This window comes from Gossypium raimondii, chromosome 7, assembly GCF_025698545.1.
Source record: "Gossypium raimondii isolate GPD5lz chromosome 7, ASM2569854v1, whole genome shotgun sequence".
Taxonomy (NCBI): Eukaryota; Viridiplantae; Streptophyta; class Magnoliopsida; order Malvales; family Malvaceae; genus Gossypium; species Gossypium raimondii.
The window spans coordinates 46,454,678-46,473,261 of NC_068571.1; the positions used below are offsets into that span (position 1 = coordinate 46,454,678).

Here is an 18,584-nt window from a genome sequence, read left to right on the forward strand (position 1 = left end):
TGTCATTAATTGAGAACTACTTTTGTTGAGAACAACTAAAGTTCAGTACAAATCATGTTTAGAGTAATGGCGTTTCAAGAATAGCTATGTTTAGAACAATCATTGTTTGTAACATCTTGTATTTAAACCAATTGTATTTTTTTTTTTTGACTAGTCCTTACTTAGAACAAGCTCTACCAAAAAAACGCATCACCACAGAACAACTCTTATTCGAAATAATCTCTACATTGAGAATAACTCGCATTTAGAATAAGTCAAAATAATCATTATTCGAGACATTCCCTAAAGATTTTCACATAGTACCGCTTCATAAAAATATAAGTGAAAATAACCCTGGAATATGGTAGGGTTCCAAAGAGTTTTTCCCTTCACTCTTGGGATGTTTCTTGTGACATGAACTGTTTTCTCTTCTTCCAAAAATAGGGTGAACTCTTCTTCACTATTCATACAGTTACCAACAAAAATTTTCACCGTCCCCACATAATTAATTAATTAATTAATTTACTCATATTAATTAACTCCCATTTTCTAAAATATAATATTATTCATTTCAAAAAGAGAAAAGGTAAAACCATCTACAATACTGAGTTGTAGTGTTGTGAGATAACATTTATCCCGAAAGGAGAGTCCCCTCTTTTATACCCAAGTTCGTGAAGGATCAACTTAAGTTGTGCAAATTGTTAGCCATGGTGTGTGGTTGAGTTTGTGACCTTCAATTATTGTCAAGGGTGCAAGCGGACATGTGAAGCCGTACGAGGCATTTTCCATAAATGGACTTCATGTCCAAATTGTAAACCTAAATGGCCAACCAAATGCCCAACAATGAGCGCTCATGCCTTTCGGTGATCTCATAGGCGAGAGAGTGGGCTACGAAACCCGTTCTAATCGAGGACCACTGTTGGATCCAGCCTAGCAACCATGTCGACGGACCAAAGGCAACACAGATGTCAGAAAAACTACACTTTAACGAGTTTTTCACATAATACTAATCTTATTATTGAATCATGATATAAAAAAGGAAGGAAGCAAAACTGAGAAAATTATACTCCATTCAATTCAAACCTAAGCCAGTAATTAAATAAACCAAACGAAATTAGAATAGAAGTGGGCAAGGCCTCAATATCCAACCATATTAAGAAAATAAACCAAAAAACCTTCCGACATTTGAAACAAAATCTTAACTCAAGACAAGCATATCTAGTAACGACCAATCCCCCAAACTCTGATTACACCATCAGTGTACCCACTAAACAAGGTGCTTCCATCGGCACTCCAGTTCAAGCTTGTGCAGTATATGACCTGCAATACATGGAAAATAATTCCATCATTTTCCTAACAATTAATGAACTCTTAAACCAAATACCAATCTAGAATTATACAAATGATTTTAAAGAAAGTTTTACATCACAACTTCAGGGCAAAAGCTTGTCAAAGTACAAATACTAACAATGGCATGCTTAGAAACAAAAAACTGAACAAAAGAAACATGAGCATTTAGGTGAATTTAATCCGACTACTACTACAGTACTTTTACCTGATTAGCAAAATAGATGCCGCAATATGTGACGAGCAAATAACTCCATATTCACATTTCACAATTCACAATTCACAAACATGATAAAACCTAGTAGTTATGCACTCAAGAAACAGATTCAGTACAGTTCATAAAAACAAGTAGGGTATCTAACTTGATTGTCTTAATAAACAAGCTCATGGTAAAATGGAATTGACCAAGCAGCCTAGCCTAATTTCCATCTACAAGTTAAGTTCAGTTCATAAAAACAAGGAATCTATACCATCATCATAAAATCCAAAAGCCAATTATTCACAATAAATCAAGTTGCACCTAAAATTTCCAACCAAAACATAGCATTCAAATTACTTATCATCTTGAAACCAAAAAGGAAAACCCATAATACAGAATAGCAAAGGATGAGAAAGCATTATTACCTTCTTCTTATTTCCGATGTCAGTGACGTCAGACTTCTCAGCCTCTGCCTTAAGATCAACCTTCAAGTCCTCCACTATGCTCTTACTCTCCAGATCCCAGATCTTGATACCCTGCTCGGTGGCGGCGCAAAGCCAGTACCTATTAGGACTAAAGCAAAGCGAGTGAATGACGGAACCTGCATCAAGACTATAAAGCTTCTTTCCTTCAGCCAAATCCCACAACAGAATCACTCCATCTTTTCCTCCACTGGCACACAAAGACCCATCAGGTGAAACCGCCACCGTATTCACATAACCGGAGTGTCCGGCCAAGGTGTTACGAATCTTACAGTTGGTCAGGTTCCAAACTTTAACAGTCTTGTCCCATGAAGCTGAAACAATGGTGGGTTGGACAGTATTTGGGCTGAAACGAACGCAGCTAACCCAGTCGGTATGAGCGTCACCTTCTTGGATTGTGTATTTACATTCTCCAAGGGTATTCCAAAGCCTGATAGTTCGATCTCGAGAAGCCGAAACAATTTGACGGTTGTCAATTGAAAAGGCAACAGAGAGAACATCTTTGGTGTGGCCGACAAAACGGCGAGCTGAGGTACCGGCAGATAAGTCCCAGAGACGAAGCTCACCATCCCAGGAACCAGAGAGAGCGAACTGAGAATCGGAAGAGAGGACAACGTCTTGCACGAAGTGAGAGTGACCGGTGAGACGACGACGAGGGACACCGTAGGTCTTTTCGTCCTTGGTTAAGTGCCAAAGGATGATGGATTTGTCGCGGGAGGAAGTGACGATCATGTCGGAGTTATCGATGGGAGTAGCAATGGCTGTCACCATGTCGGTGTGGGCACGCATGGTGCCACGTAGAATCAATCCCTCAGAACCAGCCATTTTCTAACACGTTCAGGAGGAGAGGACAGCTATTAGGGTTTTGAAGGAAAACAGTGAGAGGCCGAAGAGCTCAAGAGGAGAAAACGAGTGGGTATAACAAGTATATATAGTTCCGCTTTATAGGGATTTAGGGTTTTGGAAATATGGGTTTTTTAACTCTATCTAATTCGATTCAAAACTCAACAGCATTTACAAAAGAATTATCTAAACCCATTTAGGTTGGTTTCTATTATTTTAATATTTAATAATTTAATAATTTTTTATATAATAATCTTAACATTATTTTAATGTTTATATTATAATAGTATTATATATTTAGTGTATATTTATTTTTTAATGTGTTCTAAATTACATAATATATAAAACTAACATAATATAAAATATTATAAACTTAAAAATGGGTTGGGCCAGGCCGAACTCAAGCCTTGAATGTTCAAGCCCGAGCCCGACCCATATTTTAAACGAGTCTAATTTTTTTGCCTAAGCCTATTTTTCGGACTTAATATTTTTATCTAAACCCTCCCAAATTTCGGGCGAATCTTCGGACCTGAGCAGATAATCCAGCCCATAAACAGGTCTAATGACAACACTATATAACTAAAACACAAGACCCACGATGTATAATGGACTTAAACTTTAGCACTTAAAAGAATCTAGAACCGGCAACAATCCTAATTCTTCATTTAGTTTTTATACTTCGACAAAATTTGATATTTGGTTCTTGTATTCTAAAATTAAAAATTCAATCCTCATTTTTTTATTTGAAAATATCAGTCTAATTATTAAAATTGCAAGAATTCTATAAAAAAAACTTTAATTTAAAATTTTGATTGGGCTATGCGACATATGAAACTTGCCATAAAAGAATCATGAAAGTTCCTATATTCGAGTTGGATTGTCTTTCGCCCATTTACTTAAAAATAAACAAATTAGTCATTGTATGTTATAAAAAAGTGCAACTTGGCTCTTATGTTAAAAATTCCATCATTTGTGCTACTAGGTTGTGCATGTTTTAGGTTATGTATGTATGTGAATGAATGTAATTAATTATTTTATTATATATATGATAAAGTAATTTAATCAAAGTTCTGATTTCTAGATATTAGATTAGGTGTAATTTTAGGTTTTAATAAATTTTGAGATATGTAATTAGATCATGGATTATCAACTTTACTTTACGTAGGTTTTATTTTATTTTTTAGAATTATTCATGTGAGCCAGAAATGGACTTAAGGTTTTTTAATCTAATTTTTCGGTGAAACACAGAGAACCGAGACATATCCAAAATCGATCAAGATAACGCAAACCCAACCCAACCAATAGGAAAAAGATTAATTGTGGGTTGACCACTACTGATCGATGGCAGTGACGGTGGCATCAGTGGCGACAACAATGACCCGTGGTGGTTATGACGATTCGATAGTAGATCCTTTTGATTATTTTTCTAGTCTTTTGGATTTTGAGAAACCCAAACCAAGAGATTTGGCTTTCACCATAAGACCCAAAGATAGCATGATGATATTTAAAGTGACTAAAAAAATGAGTTCATGCATATGCATGACAAGCATGTCATATAGTTGAGGAAAAGAATGTCACGTATACTTGTCATGACATTTTAATCATTCATGATTGAATCCAAAAATAAAAACCTTGCATGTTTTCTAAAAGATTGTGTGGGAGAAGGTCTCTAAACAAGACCTCCGGCTTCCATCAATGGTCTCTTGTGATGACATGATAATTTGTCGGTCCTGAAGTAAGTATTATCATGTGGATTTCACCGAGGAGATTTCCAAGGAGATTTCCTTAAAAGAGATAACTATTGTAATAGCATATGATAATTTGTCAAGTCTTAAGGTAGGTATTATCATGTGGAATTCACTAAGAAAGTTTTTTTCTTTTTTTGTCACGAAGATCTACTTAAGTTAGAATGATGACCAAACGAGAAATGATTACTAGTACATGTGAATACCTAAGGAATTATGTTAACGTATTAATGCTGGAAAAAATTTAGTTTAAAAACAATTTTTTGTTACAGCGAAAAATTAAAAATTTGATATCCAAGCCGGTTTGTGATATTTATAGCGATAAACTTTTCTAGAAAAGTACATGTGTTTTGTACGAAACAAATCCTAGGCTTTCCCGAATTTTAACCAAACAACCTTCTCCACTATTTTCGTACCACAAATCGCTTCAAGTGTGGGCTCGAACAATTATGAATCAAACACATAACCAAAAACAATTTTCTTACTTCGAGTAGGAAAGCAAATATTTCTCTTAATAGAAACTGGTAGAATTGTTATTCCTAGAAAATAAAATTTATACTTAGAAAATAAATTCCCACTATTTTCGAACAATATCTCAAAGTTGTGTTTTTTTAGCCCTACCAATGTCATCTATTTATATAGAGAGATAGAAGAATCTCGGTTGAATTAGTAGAAAGAAATAATATTTATCTAATAGAAAAACTAGCCTCCTAGATCTACTAGGAGTGAGGTTTCTGGCCTTTCTTGTATTTGGTCAAATTATATTTGCTTTTTGGATTTTTAACCTAGCACTTTATAATTTAATCTAACACAATACATGTTTTCTATTTCCCAAAATAAATTTTATTTATTAAATTAATTTAATTAGATAAATTAATTTTCCAATTAAGTAATTTTCTCAACCCAATTCTAATTACATTAAAGTCATGGCAATTTTATCGTAAAAGAATCTATGAGAAAATATATTTAATTTTCAATAGATTCACAACGACCAATTAATTTAATTCTATTTTCGAACTTCAATTATTTAATTAAATAATATTTTGAAAAACTTAAATTAATTCTTAGGTAATTTCCATACTTAGTAAGAAACCACATTCATTTCCAAATGTAACTCATTTCTCCAACTTTATCATTTCAATCCATTTACGTTCATTTGATTCTACATGCAATTCATTTTTGGTTTCAACAAGCTAGCGAAGGGGCTGATTGAACATATATAATTAGGGATCAAATGATTTATACTTAAGTTCCAACTTTTTTCCTATTAATTATAAACTCATTTAGTCACGAAGTCATTCCACTATAGTATCATGACTAAGCTCTCCTTAATTACATACCATTACGAAAGCTACTCGATCAGTGTTCGCCCAATGACCATGTCATAAGTGTGTTACCATCATAAGTTATCTTTAATCTCTTTGAGATAATTCTATTCTCCTAATATGATTATATTTTATCTTATGATAACCATTACATCATCCTTCATAAAAATCAATTACTACCAAATAGTAATTAAGTCATTTATCACAAAGATAAACGACCTATGAGTACATTTACTTTTCATCTATCATGTAATGTCAATGAAAGGATACCATTTACCCATTTCTTGGGTTATGAATTTCACTATTGTGAATGATACTACATATTGCAGAAGTCATATACCCAACGCACTAGCTTTCAGTTCCTTATTTATTTGAACTCAAACTTTTACTTAAATCAAAGTATATGAGTCAGACATATATAGTCCATCGTCCACTCAAGATTAAGATGTGCCACTTTACAAACATCACAAGTGAATAAATCCATAAACGGATTCAGGATCTATTCTTCTTCGGTCATGTCCGATGTACTGCTAGTCCAGTCAACCACATATATGTCTCTATCTTTTATGAGTCATTTGCTCTGACGCCCAAAAAAAACATCTTCCCAATTGGACCTGATAAACAGAATATTATTCTTTCAATCTATTTTCTTATTTCCGATTAGACTAAGGACATGTTTAGGTTAATCTACTTATATAAGTTGTCTTTTCGTATTATGGTCCGACCACATAATATCGCTTAGTATTAATTAAACATTAAATAACTAGTGAGTCAATATTTACTTCCATTTGGCTTTGCGTGCAAAAATCATTAATGATAATATATAAAGGTTATTAATGTAATTCATAGATAATTTTATTAAATTAATTTGTTCAAAAAATACAAGTGTATATAGACAAAATATTACATTAAAGGAACCATATCCAATAATTAATTGGATGAAAATCCATGTTCTTACTAGTTGATTAATATTGCCCCAAGATTACTTAATTCAATGGGTGTAGAAATTATCATTGCAACGATTTATAAATGTTTTTTAAGGTGTAATGTAAGACGCATGCATCATCTTAATGCATATTGAATGTCGCAAAAGTTTTTCAAAATATTTGTTTAACACAAAGATATTAATAAATGAACGTTTTTTTAATTTCTATTAAAAATGACACCAAATCATTTATTGAATATCCTTTTTGAGAACAAATTTGAATGGAAATAACTATAAGGAGTGGAAAATGAACCTCGTGATTGTCCTAAGCTATGAGAAACTCAATACGGTTCTTGATGATAATTGCCCTTCGACCAACCAAGTTAAGGCTAGAAATTGCTGGAAAGAATCTAATGATATAGCTCGTTACTATATGTTGGCAAACATGACCAATACTCTTTATAAGCAACCAGAGAGTTGTGATTCTGCCAAAGCGATATTAGACATATTAAAGGATTGTTGGATCTGGTGCCTTGAGTGTAGTATATTTGTTTATAAACTTGTAATTTTTTCGAACAAATTGGTTAATAATACAATTCATGGATTACATTAATATACTTTGTATAATTTTCCTTATGTGATTTTTGCATGTAAAGCAAAATAGAAACAAAAATTGGCTCACTGTCATCTAATGTTTAAACTAATACTAAGCGATATTACGTGGTCGGATTGTAATATGGAAAGAAAGCTTATATTAGTAGACGAACCTAAACATGTCCTTAATCTAATCGAAAATGAGCAAACTGATTGAAAGATTAATATGTCGTCTATCAAGTCCAATTGGGTACATACCTTATCTTGGGCATCAGAGCAAATGACTCCTAAAAAATAGAGACATAGATGTGATTGACTAGACTGACAGTAATTGGATTGGACCCAAGAAGAATAGATCATGAATTCGTTTATGGATTTAGTCACTTGTTCCGTTAAAGGTGTAACATACCTAAATCTTGAGTGGATGACAGACTATGTATGTGTGACTCGCATACTTTAATATAAGTACAAGCTTGAGTTCGAATAGATAAGGAACCAAAAGCTGGTGTGTTGGGTGTGCGACTTCTGCAGTATGTAACATCATTCACAACAGTGGAATTCATAGCCCGAGACATGGGTAAATGATATCCTCTCATTGGCATTACATGGTTGATGAAAAGTAAATGTGGCCACGGATCTTTCGTATTTGTGATGAATGATTTGATTACTATTTGATAGTAATTTATTTTTCATGAAGGAAGTTGTAATGGTTACCATAAGATAAAATAAGATCATATTAGGAGAATGAATTTATCCCAAAGAGATTAAGGATATTCTACGAAGGTAACACACTTATGACAAGGTCATTGGACGAGCACTAATCGAGTTACTTTCGTTGAAACTAGAAATGAGCTACATGTTTAATCAAATGAACATAAATGGATAGAAATGACAAAAATAGAGAAATGAGAAACATTTGAAAATCAATATGGTTTTCTCCAAAATGAAAATGACTTGGAAATGAATTTATGGTTTTTGAATTAAATGAAGTTCGAAAATAGAAATAAATCATTTGGTCGTAGTAAATCCATTGAATGTAAAAATATTAAATATATTTTTCATAGATTCTTTTACGGTAAAATCGTCATGATTTTAATGCAATTAAAATTGGGTTGAGAAAATTATTTAATTGAGAAACTAATTTATTTAAGTTGTTTATTTTGAGAAATAGAAAAACAAATATCGGGTTGGATCAAATTATAAAATACTAGGTTAAAACTCCAGGAAGTACTTGTAATTGGACCTGATATTGGAGAGGCCCAAAAACCTATTATGTTTAAAGAGAGGGATGACAAACCCTAGTTTGTTTAACTAGGGTTTCCGCCCTACCTAATCCTAGTTAGACTAAAAGTTCATTTTTCTATTTAAATAGACTTCTACAACTCAACAAGGGTTTTAGCTCTTCTCCCTATAAATAAATGATATTGGTAGCGCTAAACACATAACTTTGAGATATTGTTATTCTGCCCAAAAATAGTGAGAGTTTATTCTCTAAGTATAAATTCTATTTTTCGGAATAATAATTCTGTCAGTTTCTATTGAAAGAAGTTTTGCTTTCACACTGAAAGTAAAGTAAACTATTTTTGGTTGTGTTTGATTCAAATCGTTCGAGCCCATTCTCGAAGTAGTTCATAGTACAAGAATAACAAAGAATGTCATTCGGTTGAAATTTGGAAACAACAAGGATCCGTTTAGCCGAAAACATAGGTGTGGTTTCGGTAAAATGTTTATTGCTATAAATATCACAAATCGGCTTGGTTTTAAAAAATTTTATTTTTCGCTATATAAGAAAGTCGTTTTCAAATTGAATTTTTTCTAATAATTGGTATCAGAGTGTTAAGTTTTGCTATGTTTACAGTATAAATTGAGACCAAAATTCTCTCTTCTTCGTGTGTGATTAATTTTGATAAGATGTGATATTATTGTTATTGTATGCATGTTTAGGGAATATATGTGAATGAACGTATGATATTATTTTATTGTTATGTATGATAAAGTAATTTTATTAAAATTGTGATTCCTAGAAAATTAAATGTAATTTTATTAATTTCTCGGGCATGTATAAATTAGATCATGAACTATCATCTCCACGCAGAGCTTAATTTTATTATTTTAGAATAAAATATGTAAGCCGAAAAATAAACATAGGATTTTTGTAACCTATAATTTTTTGACGGAACTCGAAGAACTATGATGCATCCAGACCAATCGATACGATGCAAATTCGACCCGGCCAAACCAGCAAGAAACTGGCGGTGGTTCGGCACCAAGAGGTTGACAGTGATCCGACGATGATATGCGACGTTAAGGTTCAATCACTTGCACAAGATTGAAGCATATTCAAGAGAAAATGAACTTGATTGTACAATAGTTCGTGACAAACGGATGTAATAAGCTTAAAAGAGACATGATCGAGCTTAAAAAAATCACGAATTCAATTATTTGAAGTCTTGGTTAAAAATCGAAAATCGTGGGTGCTAACATGCTTGGGATAATTTATTGAGCGTCAATGATTGATTCAACATGCGTGAATAGGGAGAAATTAATTCAATTCAATCAATCCACTAAAGTTGCCAATTTTTTACTCTAGAAAATTAGTTGAATTGAGACACATTTTTGGATGGAATCCAAGTATTTTTGGATCAAGATGTCCTGTGACCGATGAAAGATCTATCTCTTCTCTTCAAAATGCACTTTGAATCACCCGATTTCAAGTTTTAGAGCTCAAGTTATGACAATTTTAGTGAAGACTACGCAAGCGAAAATTTTTGAACAGAATTATTACGAGAATTACTAGTTTTTTGTTTTGATTCGTGTTTAAATCATATTGATTTCAAATTTAAGGCTTAATTTTGATTATGTATTAACCCAATATTGTATTTATTAATTTTATATTTTTATATTTATTTATTCTAAATTTTAGGATATTTTAAGTATTTTAAATTGTTTAAAAGTTTTATATTTCTTAGTTAGCAAGAAAGTTTAGTTAAACTAGAAATACTTCTTGTTTAGCCAGATTAGAAATTTAATTAAATTGTAAGTTTGTTTTTAACTATTCATTAGTTAAGGCAATTTTGATTATTTTAATAAAGCACTCTTTGGAGTATTTTATTTTGCAAGATTCAATTTTTGTTTTTATTTAAAATATTCTTTTTATTTAATCATATTCAATATTTTGGGGGAAGTTTTTCACACTTCAGGTTGCCAAGAACTCGTTTTTGGAGAGTTAGTTAAAACTGTTGATTAAATCTGTCAAGAATATTTTTCGAAGGGCTCAATCGAATATTTATTTATCTATCCATCTCCATCGATTTATCTATTCCATTTTCTACCTTTAGTTTTTGTTTCCTTTATTTACTTATTGTTTTTATTTCATTTGTCCATTATCATTCAATTAATCATCTTTTTTGTTAAATATTTCAAGTTCTAAGCATCTAGCTTGTTGCCCAAATTTAGGGTTTGGTCTAGAGCATCCCAAGTAAAAAAAAAACCGTCTTCTAAAGCTCGAAACAACTTCAAATCATCTTGTGACTTTTGGGACTTGCGTGTGAGAATTGAGTTGAGATGAATTGGATAATTTAGGTTGTCGACTATAAGTGAGAAGAGGTTGAGTTAAGTTAGGTGGATGTGGTTGGTTGAAGTAAGAGGGAGAAGATGTACCTGAAGTCGATTGACACAACTATTGTTTAGTAGGCAACGAAGAACCTTGTGCAATGAGTGTTGGGGAAGCTAATGGTTGTGGATTGTCAATGATAATCAGTGCTAGATATATAAAGAGTCTAGTGATATATGAGGAAGATTTGGTGTGCTTTTGGTAGCTAAAAGTGTGCACCAATCAATATTTGATTGAAATTGGAAAAAAAATAGTTGCAAAAGAAAAATTATCTTCAAATAATTGAACATCATGAGACAATTTTTGGAGGTGGCCGGGTCAAAGCAATAATTACAATGGTAAGTTCAGGAGAAACCTAAATATACAAAAGGTTTTCTGTGTGGTTGTAATTTATTTTGTGTATGATTTTAGCCATGAATATCAAAGACACCATAAAACTCGTAAGTTTGTGTAAAGTGAGTTCTTCTATAAATAGTTTTTTTTTATATGGTGAGTCATTTTGAAGGTTTGGGGTAAGAAGATGATTAATCAAATATACAACATGATGACAGGTAAAACTACAAAAATCAGACAGAAGAGAAACTTGGTTTTAAGAGGGTTTTTGTTGTTTCTAGGATGTGACAATGTTATCATTCAACTATAGCAACTCTTTGTGGCATGTATGGAGGTGATAATAAATGTTCTACATCATGAGACTAAAAATAAAGGTCAAGACTTTGAAACTCCCTTTCACCATCGGTATAAAAAGATAAAACTTTTGTTTTGAATTTTTTTTTCTACCGAAGGATGAAATTTGTAAAAAAATTGACTAAACTTCATTTTTTATTTTTGAGTGTTTATAACCAAATATATTTGTTTATCAACCAAAAAGCACAGGAGATGGTCCCATAAATCGCAAAAAAATCATTTGAGAGATTGACCATTTTGTAATGTATTTTGATAAAAATGTAAATTTATGACTTTTATTTGAGGAGCAAACATTACAAAAATAATTCTTTTTTATGTAGATAAGTGTAAAGAATTTTTATTTAAAATGAAAAAAAGTGTGAGAATTGGGTCACTCAGTCTTTAATTCCAAAGGGAAATGGAGCTCTTGTTTGTAGCAAAATATTACCTAGGAGGGGTAAAGTTAGGCTACATATAGTGTCCATTGTTACTTGGATGGGCATCAATTGCATTCTTGAAATTAGATACTTCACCAAAAAATGAAATGGAAAAAAAAAATTAATTTATGTTTGGTTCTTCTTACAAAATTAGGAAACAAAAACGAGAGACTGTTTAATTGAAGGTGCATATGTTGCTAAGTTTAAAAGAAGAATTAATGGTTGCACATTAGTAGTACCAATGTGGTGAATAGGAATAATATTATCATCTCTTATAGTATTTTCTTCATTGCCTTTATATTCATTAGCATTGTCAAGAGATTAAAGATCCGCAGTGAGATGATGAGAAGTGCCAATATCTAGAATCTAAGATGCAGCACATTGTGCATTGTGAGATGCAAAATTGGCTTTGGCATCCTAATGATTATAAGGCTTGGAGCGATACACAATATAGTTTGACCATATTTATCACAAATTATTGGGAACTTGTGTGCGGCAAGGAACTTGTTGAGGATGAAAAAATTATGGTGATAAAAGTTTGAGCAAATTGTTGCGACGAGTATTGTGAGAATATTGAGAAGGATTGGTATTGTGTTGTAAAATGATGGCACTGATAGGAGAAGACATTTATTTCTCCTATTGTTGGAGAAGAGTTCATCATTAAGAAGTTTTTGAAAAAGTTATTCATATTTGATTGGTGTTGAATGGGTTCAAATATTAGCAGAAACTTTTCGATATTCTAGACCTATACCACTATTATCGGTAAGAGCTAACTCATTTGTGATGATCGTAATTTTTATAGATATTCTACAACACTCTTGGCTTACTTTGTAACTTTAATAAGTTGATCACTGAAGTTGTAGATTCGTATGCGACTTTTGTTTGCATATAGAGTATATAAAAGAGCCCATGCTTTTTGTAGAGTATCAAGCAACAACAATTGTCGAGGCAATTGGGCTATCAACAGAAGCTATCATGGCTTGCGGGATGAATCGATCTTGACAAAATCAAATGCGGTAAACAAGATTTGTTTCGGTGGTTTATTGCCTTCAACATGTTTTAGTGGAGCGAGTTTGATGCCATCAAGGTGGCCTTGGAGATCATGTCCATCAAACATGGTAAACTACGCTTTTCAATTCGTAAAGTTGAAACTACCGAGAAGCTTAAGAAGTAATAGGGAAGTTGGTTTGAATTGGACAATTTGAATAGTTGTAGACTGGTAGTAGTTGCGTCAAACTTCAAAAGGGAGATAAAAATGATAGACTAAAGCTCATATCATTAATATTTATGAACCATGCATAAAGAACGGATTAACATTTATGTTGTTGTAAGATGACAGAAAGGGAAAGAATAATTCTGGAATCATTGATAATGTAAAGATACAAAAATTGCGGCAAAACAAGTTAGCATTCATGACATGCATATACACATGACGCCTAAGTTGCAAAAAACACAGTTTCAACTCTCTAAACATAGACGTATAGAATCAAGCCAGCAGCTCCTCCGCTTCAAATGTGTCACCTGAAGGGCCCCTATATACAGAAGCAGTTAAAAATAGTCTACGACCCATTCAAGCTTTTTGCCTAAAAATATTATCTTTGGAAAGGAACATCTCAAATAATTAATTGTCATCCTCCCACTATCTAAACTATCTTAAAAGCTTTTTGACATTTCACTATCGGAACAACATAGCTGGCCAGCTACTATGAGCATACTCGGGCTCTGTGTGTCTCCTGCCCTTCAGACACAACAGATGATGTCATATCTCTTTCTGCTAAACATCTTTTGTATGGCACAAACCCCTTAGTACATCTTTGGGGAGACATTTTTCCCTCAAGACAAGGATGTTGGCTTTCGGAATCAATGCAGTCCGAAACCCTCCTACTTACATGACTAACTGAACCAGTATTTGAACCACTACAGGATCCTTCATTTAGAATTTCTTTCTCTTTCATCCTCTCTCCAACACTAGAATCCGAGCGGTTTTGATTAAATGAAGTAATGTAACAAAAGGGTACACCTTGGTAAAAGGCCCACCATGGCAGAGGAGCATCACTGGTAGATAAGTTAGCTCTAGAAGGCATTGCATTCCAATTATCAATAACTGTACCGTGTGACAAACTCGTGTCTAAGTGTGTTGAAGGAAATGCCTGAACTAGCATTTTATTGACAGCATCAACATCATCTCGACTGGTCTTAGATGTTTGTGACTCAAAATTTTCTGCACTTATGGAAGGTTTAGGGGAATCTTTCACCTGAACTGTTTTCCCGAAAAGCTTAATACTAGTGGAAGGTATAACAGGTGCTGCATTGCCTTCACCAAAAACAAAGTCCTTGAAATCTGCATTGAGGTTCTGGATCATACATGAAAGAAAAAGAAATTAGAGTCATAAAGGTTAGCAATAGTAGTTTACAAAATAAAGGCAGAGATTTAACACCATAATTTTACCATGGACAGAATGTTCTCCGCATCTGATTGACCAAATATTTTCACAGATGACAAAGAGCGTTTCTCTTCCTCAGCAGCCAAGTTAGAGGTTGCATAGTCAGTTTCCTTTTCAACAGGGGATGTATTGATTGACTGCAAATTTGTAGTACAAGAAGTTGGGGAAGAACATCCTTTCTGTTGCTCCAAGGCAGAAGACCCCATTGCGTCAGATAAAACTGAGGTTGGTGATTTGTTATCTTGCTCTCTGAAAAATTGGTTAGGGGATGGAGATCTCTCTGGTTGAGATGATGGTGATTTTCCTTTGACCAAATCGACAGATTTGCGGGGATATGGATGTACTGGCTTTCTTTTAGGACGAGGAGGCGGTATCACTATTGGTTTAATGGAACCATCAAAGCCACCATTTGACTCTCGGACAACCTAGAACAACAATCAGAAAGTATGCATATGAGAAACAGACTGACTAGAACCTGCCTATGACTATACACATTGCAAGGTAATAAAACATACAATGCATTTTCTTAATGAAGTAAATCTTGGTAATAAAAGATATAATACATTTACTTAATCAAGGAAATCTTGTAATGAACTCAAAGCAATGAACCTTAGAGAAAAACTTTTGAGCATGGCTTCGAATTTGAACTGCAGATTTAGTGCCTACATGCTCTGCATGAAAATAAGAGAAACTTAAACTGTTCAAACCATAGTGAACATGGCAAAGATAAGTAAATCAGTTCAACTCATTGTGCACTTACCTTCTATTTGACGCCAGCCACGACCATACAACCTTAAAGCTTCAAGAAACCTCTCATGCTCTTCCTCAGTCCATTTCTCCCTCTGTTTAGTTATAGTGTAGGGTTTTCTAGCCTATTTTAACAGGAAAGAAATAAACGTGAGATATGAGCATATAGCCATGAAAAGATTAACAATAATATGTTGGAAGCAGTCTTGAAAGGAAAGTATAATTAAACAGGTAACATGAAGAATGGAACCTTGGGTGTGTGATCATGATTAAATGTGTATAACTCCTGCAACTGGTTCAATGTCTTAGATTGGGGACATATGCCAGATTTAAAAGCATTGGGCGATGTTTTGTCTTCAATTTGGTCCTACATCAGAATTTCCAATAGCAATTAAACAAGGAAAGATCTCACTTTCAAGTAACAACTGTTTGTACTAAAACCTATGATAATTCACATTAAACCATATTCACTTCCACAAAGATATATTTACGCATAAGAAGAAAACACACCATTCAAAAGAACAGGAAAAGCATGTGATTCCAAAACTTGCAATAATCCATACCGAAGTTAAGCAATCACATTGATGACAACTAATTACACCTGAGAAGAGCATTTGGCTCAAAGCAATGGATTTGAATCCTCCACCATCCCATTCCCAATATAAAAAACAAGTCTTAATATGCAAATCTATCTAGGATTGAAAAGATAAAAGAGGAAAATTCCACCGATTTCAGTTTACCCTGCAAACCAAATTATACTTAAGGATTTACACTGCAAATTGTACCGTCTTATCCAATTAATCAACTAGAGTCCATAATACAAAACACTGGGCAAGTAGAAGCCAGATAAACAACAAAACAGGTTTCTGTTTCTATATACCTGAGTATCCATCACACGGAAACGGATTTTGCTTCAAATCTTGCGAAGTGAACACTAGAATAACCCCTGCAACTCCGCAAAACCAAAACAACCACTCTTTAGTACATATAATCTCTCTATACATAACAATAACAATAAGAACCTTTAATAATCCAACGAAGTCAACTTGCACAACCACCACTCAGAATTTTTCTTTCAAAATTAACAAGAAATTTACAAGAAGAAGAAGAAGAACTTCTCTTCTCGCCAATGAATCAGTGAAAAAATATCAAGGCAAATGAAATATTATCCACAAACGTACCAGTAAAGAAGGAAAACAAATTACTTGGAAATGAAATCTCGACTTGTGGCAGAGAAATTCCCAGTGAAAATGAAGGAAAAAAATAAAGAGTGGTACTGGTGTACTTCAAAAGCAAAAAAGGGCAAAGAAAATTCAAGGAAGACTCGAAATTAGAAGATAGATTACAGAGAGAATGAAAGCAAAAAGGAAAGGGAAATACAGGTTTTTTTTTTTTTTCAAGTTATTGGTCTTATTGGGTATAAAAGCAGGGAAAGGTGACACGTAAGATACAATTTTTTTTGAATTTTCTTTATTTTTTTCATTTCCATGGAAAATTCGAGAAGTGCTTAGAGTCTTGTGGCTGAGAACGCTCGGGTCCCTCGACACGCGGCATCTTTTACTTACACTGTCTTTTCTATTTTTTAAAAATATATTTTTTGTGGAAGATATTGATGTGATGATGAATGGATAAATGATAAATGTAGGCATTTTCCAGATATTTTATGATTTTCAATTTCACGCGCGATTGTTTCACGTTCCCGCTTGTTTCTTGTCTCTGATTCTCTGTCCCACCAGTGATAGCGCGTGGGATGCACTTGCTTGAGATAAAATGGGGGAAGGAATAAAGGGGCAAAAAGAAATGGGGGGAAAATATCACGGAGAGAGAGAGTGAGAGAGACAAAGACGGCTGGCCAAGTGCTTGTGACATAAAGGGCGTCTTTGATGAGCTGAACTGGGGTCCACCACACCTCCTCTGTGCTTTTTGCCACATCAGCTCTCCTTTGCCCTAACGCCACGCGTACCAACTACAACCAATACCGTCCATGTATATATATATTTGTTAGATTTTAGTAGTCTCTTTCCAGTTTCCAGACAGTAGAAAGTGAATTAATTAAAGTTTTCAAATCAATGATTCCTCCGCTTTTTATTCAATCCCATGTCATTATTCTGTTAGGTTAAAAATAAAAACAAAATCCTTCCGCGAAAATAAAGCAGTAGATTGTATTTTTTTCTCTCTACTAAGTTGATTTTTTCGTTAAAAATTTTATCTATATATACTTTTGCATCACGGACACATAGCACCTATTCTATTCTCGTTAACTATGTCAGTTTTAAATTATACAAATGAATTAAATTTAAAAAATTAATTTACTCTTTGCTTTAATATAAAAAGACTAATTTACCCATTTATTGAGGGTAAAGTACATTTTATTACTCAAAACATGGATCTCACTATACTTTTACCCAAAACATTCCCATAATTATATTTATTTATTACTTAACACTAACTTAATTAGAAACTTAGACAATAATAAATGACTTCTAATATTACAATTTTACGTATTTAATTGTTGGATATAATCAAAATATATTAATTTATTTAATCTTTCAAATATTGTAATAAAATTTTAAATATTTTAATACATTCAATATACCATTTAATTTTATTTCATGCGATTAATGCAACACAGCATTATTCAAAATAATAATTAATTTTCACCAAAATAAAATAATAACTAATTAAAATAATTAACATATACAATTATTTTGATATTTCAAATATATGCTAATAAAATTTTCTAATTATTATTAGAACATTTGTAAAAGTTATATATTTTTTTGATATGTTGATTCGAATTTTATTTATTTTTCTTAATAATTCGTAGATAATATATAATTTATATTATTAAAAATATTACTTATAAAATTGTATATATAAAATCTAAAGTTAGCTATTATATAAATAATTAAAATTTACTATTTAAAACAAAACTATTATAATCTTTTTTTCTTTTTGGTTTATAAAACATAACAATTTAAATATAAATTAATTCGATATAATATTTGATTTTTTATTATATAAATTTATTTAGTAACAATCTTTTAATAGAATCAAAATTCTTATTTATAAGTATGATAACTTTTTTATTAACTAATTTTTAAGTATTTATTTTAATAAAATTAAAAATATTATAAATGTGATAAATCTTATAAACTATAAAATTATTTAAAATGATAAATTCAATAATATAATTAAAAATAGGAATTATAGTGGTTAGCTTAATAGTTTGTTAAAT

The 18,584-nt window shown here is 32.4% G+C and overlaps 2 protein-coding genes across 3 annotated transcripts; both read right to left on the bottom strand.

The window, feature by feature from the left end:
- Positions 1-1,032: 1,032 nt before the first annotated feature.
- LOC105787352 (guanine nucleotide-binding protein subunit beta-like protein) lies at positions 1,033-2,919 on the bottom strand. The gene is made up of 2 exons (XM_012613712.2): positions 1,951-2,919; positions 1,033-1,299 (listed from the first exon to the last, which is right to left on the bottom strand). Exons 1-2 carry the CDS (start codon positions 2,830-2,832, stop codon positions 1,198-1,200), a joined length of 984 nt encoding a protein of 327 aa, XP_012469166.1. The 5' UTR covers positions 2,833-2,919; the 3' UTR covers positions 1,033-1,197.
- Positions 2,920-13,498: 10,579 nt separating this feature from the next.
- LOC105787310 (protein REVEILLE 7) lies at positions 13,499-16,733 on the bottom strand. Of its 2 annotated transcripts, none has more exons than XM_012613695.2 (7): positions 16,552-16,733; positions 16,227-16,292; positions 15,597-15,713; positions 15,360-15,471; positions 15,209-15,270; positions 14,605-15,024; positions 13,499-14,509 (listed from the first exon to the last, which is right to left on the bottom strand). In XM_012613695.2, exons 2-7 carry the CDS (start codon positions 16,236-16,238, stop codon positions 13,859-13,861), a joined length of 1,374 nt encoding a protein of 457 aa, XP_012469149.1. In that variant the 5' UTR covers positions 16,239-16,292; positions 16,552-16,733; the 3' UTR covers positions 13,499-13,858. The 2 variants fall into 2 exon arrangements, with proteins under 2 accessions (XP_012469149.1, XP_012469140.1); XM_012613686.2 differs by having other exon boundaries at positions 16,528-16,733.
- Positions 16,734-18,584: the final 1,851 nt, after the last annotated feature.